General features: G+C 44.9%; 1 protein-coding gene across 1 annotated transcript in view; it reads right to left on the reverse strand.

Moving 5' to 3' along the window:
- Window positions 1–1093: 1093 nt before the first annotated feature.
- The window catches only part of LOC110037077, a gene marked incomplete at its 5' end in the record, with an annotated part of 973 nt that continues 562 nt past the window's right edge, over window positions 1094–1504 (reverse strand). Inside the window, 1 exon segment of the mRNA XM_020741653.1 lies at window positions 1094–1417. Within this exon segment, the coding sequence (XP_020597312.1) occupies window positions 1094–1417 (324 nt within the window).

A 1504-nucleotide genomic window follows, 5' to 3' on the forward strand; every position in this document is an offset into this window, starting at 1 on the left:
AATCCGATCATACATCGACTCATATTCACTTTTCTTGACGTCTTCCAAAGAAACTTCAAATTGTGGCTTCTTTCGTCTCATCATCATTGCTTCTTCATCCGACTTTCCTTCGTCAGAACTTTCTTCCATATCAATGCTGATGGTCGGCTTAGTCCATTCAACAGTCGTGCTGGTTCTTCCTCGCCCGCGTCCCCGGCCTAGATCTCGGGTCCATGGAGTGGAAGAACCCCTACCAACTCGTTGCGGAGGAGTGGCAGGGGGTTGTTGAAGTGGGGCTTTGCTCTTGTGATACCTTTGAATTTTCAGCCTCATGTGGTACAACTTCTCGAGAAAAGACTGTCTTCTTCGGAGGAACATAGTAGGCGGTGTCTTCGTGGATGCCTACTTCATGAATCGAAAACGGTTGTAAATCCCCTTTGATGCAATTCTCTTGTCCTTCTTTAAAATACTTGATGCACTGATGTATGCTCGTGAATGCACGGCCGATCGTGAATGCACCTCCTGAAATTGTGAATGCTCGTGAATGCTCCGCAACGAGTTGGTAGTGAATGCTCGTGAATGCACGTGAATGCACGACCGATCGAGCAAAGCGTTGAACGAAGTTTCCGCGTCGATGATATGGAATTTAGCGGTTGTTACTAGCTCTCCTACCTTCATTAGTTGTGTAATCGACCCAAGAGCTCTCTCTCCTTTCTAATTGAATCCTCTTAACATCATTTTATCGGGGATGAGCTTCTGAACGTCGAAGTCCAAATATGCTAACGTCCGTAGACTCATCAAATTGAGTGATGCTCCTGGATCTACCAAAACTCTGGATAACACAAACCTGCCGATGTTGACTGAAATGTAGAGTGGTCTATTGTGGTCAGTGGTACCCAGCAACAAATCCTGATCTGCGAAAGTTACTCCAGGTTGGTCTTTCAACGAACAAACCTCATCCGAGGATGTGTTAGCCAACTGAGCTAAGCAAATTTCCGGATCAAGTAGAGCCTTGACCAGAGATTCTCTCATCTCCTTTGACAGGATCAGAGTATCGAAAATACTTAGTTTGACTGACAACTTCCTCAGATGTGCTAGTACGTTGTAATCCACTTTACTTGGACTTCCAGTTTCCTCTCGAACCTGTGTCTCTTCCATCGTGGAGGTGGCTCGTTTGAAGCAACTGCTTGTTTCCCTTTTTCTTTTCCATTAGAGACGTCCCTGAGGGTAACACTTTTCCTCTTCTCAAATATACTTCTGTAATCTCGTCCTCTTGTAGCGTTGTAATCGATTCTTCTGGTGTCGATTCTAAATCTGAAAAGTCCAAATTAATTGCTACTGGTGCTCCTTGACACTTGAGGACTGGCTCCTCACTCCCAGAACTGTTATAACCGGTGTTGTCAATCTCTCCGTCGTTTCCGCTAACGCGTTCATCGGACTTAAGTATGATTTGAGGATCATTTTGGGAATAGAAATCGAGGTTAGATTGGTCGTTAACAATCACGATGTCGCTAGAAAAAGGCAA

The sequence above is a fragment of the Phalaenopsis equestris genome, unplaced genomic scaffold, assembly GCF_001263595.1.
Source record: "Phalaenopsis equestris unplaced genomic scaffold, ASM126359v1 Scaffold214732, whole genome shotgun sequence".
In the NCBI taxonomy this organism is placed as follows: domain Eukaryota; kingdom Viridiplantae; phylum Streptophyta; class Magnoliopsida; order Asparagales; family Orchidaceae; genus Phalaenopsis; species Phalaenopsis equestris.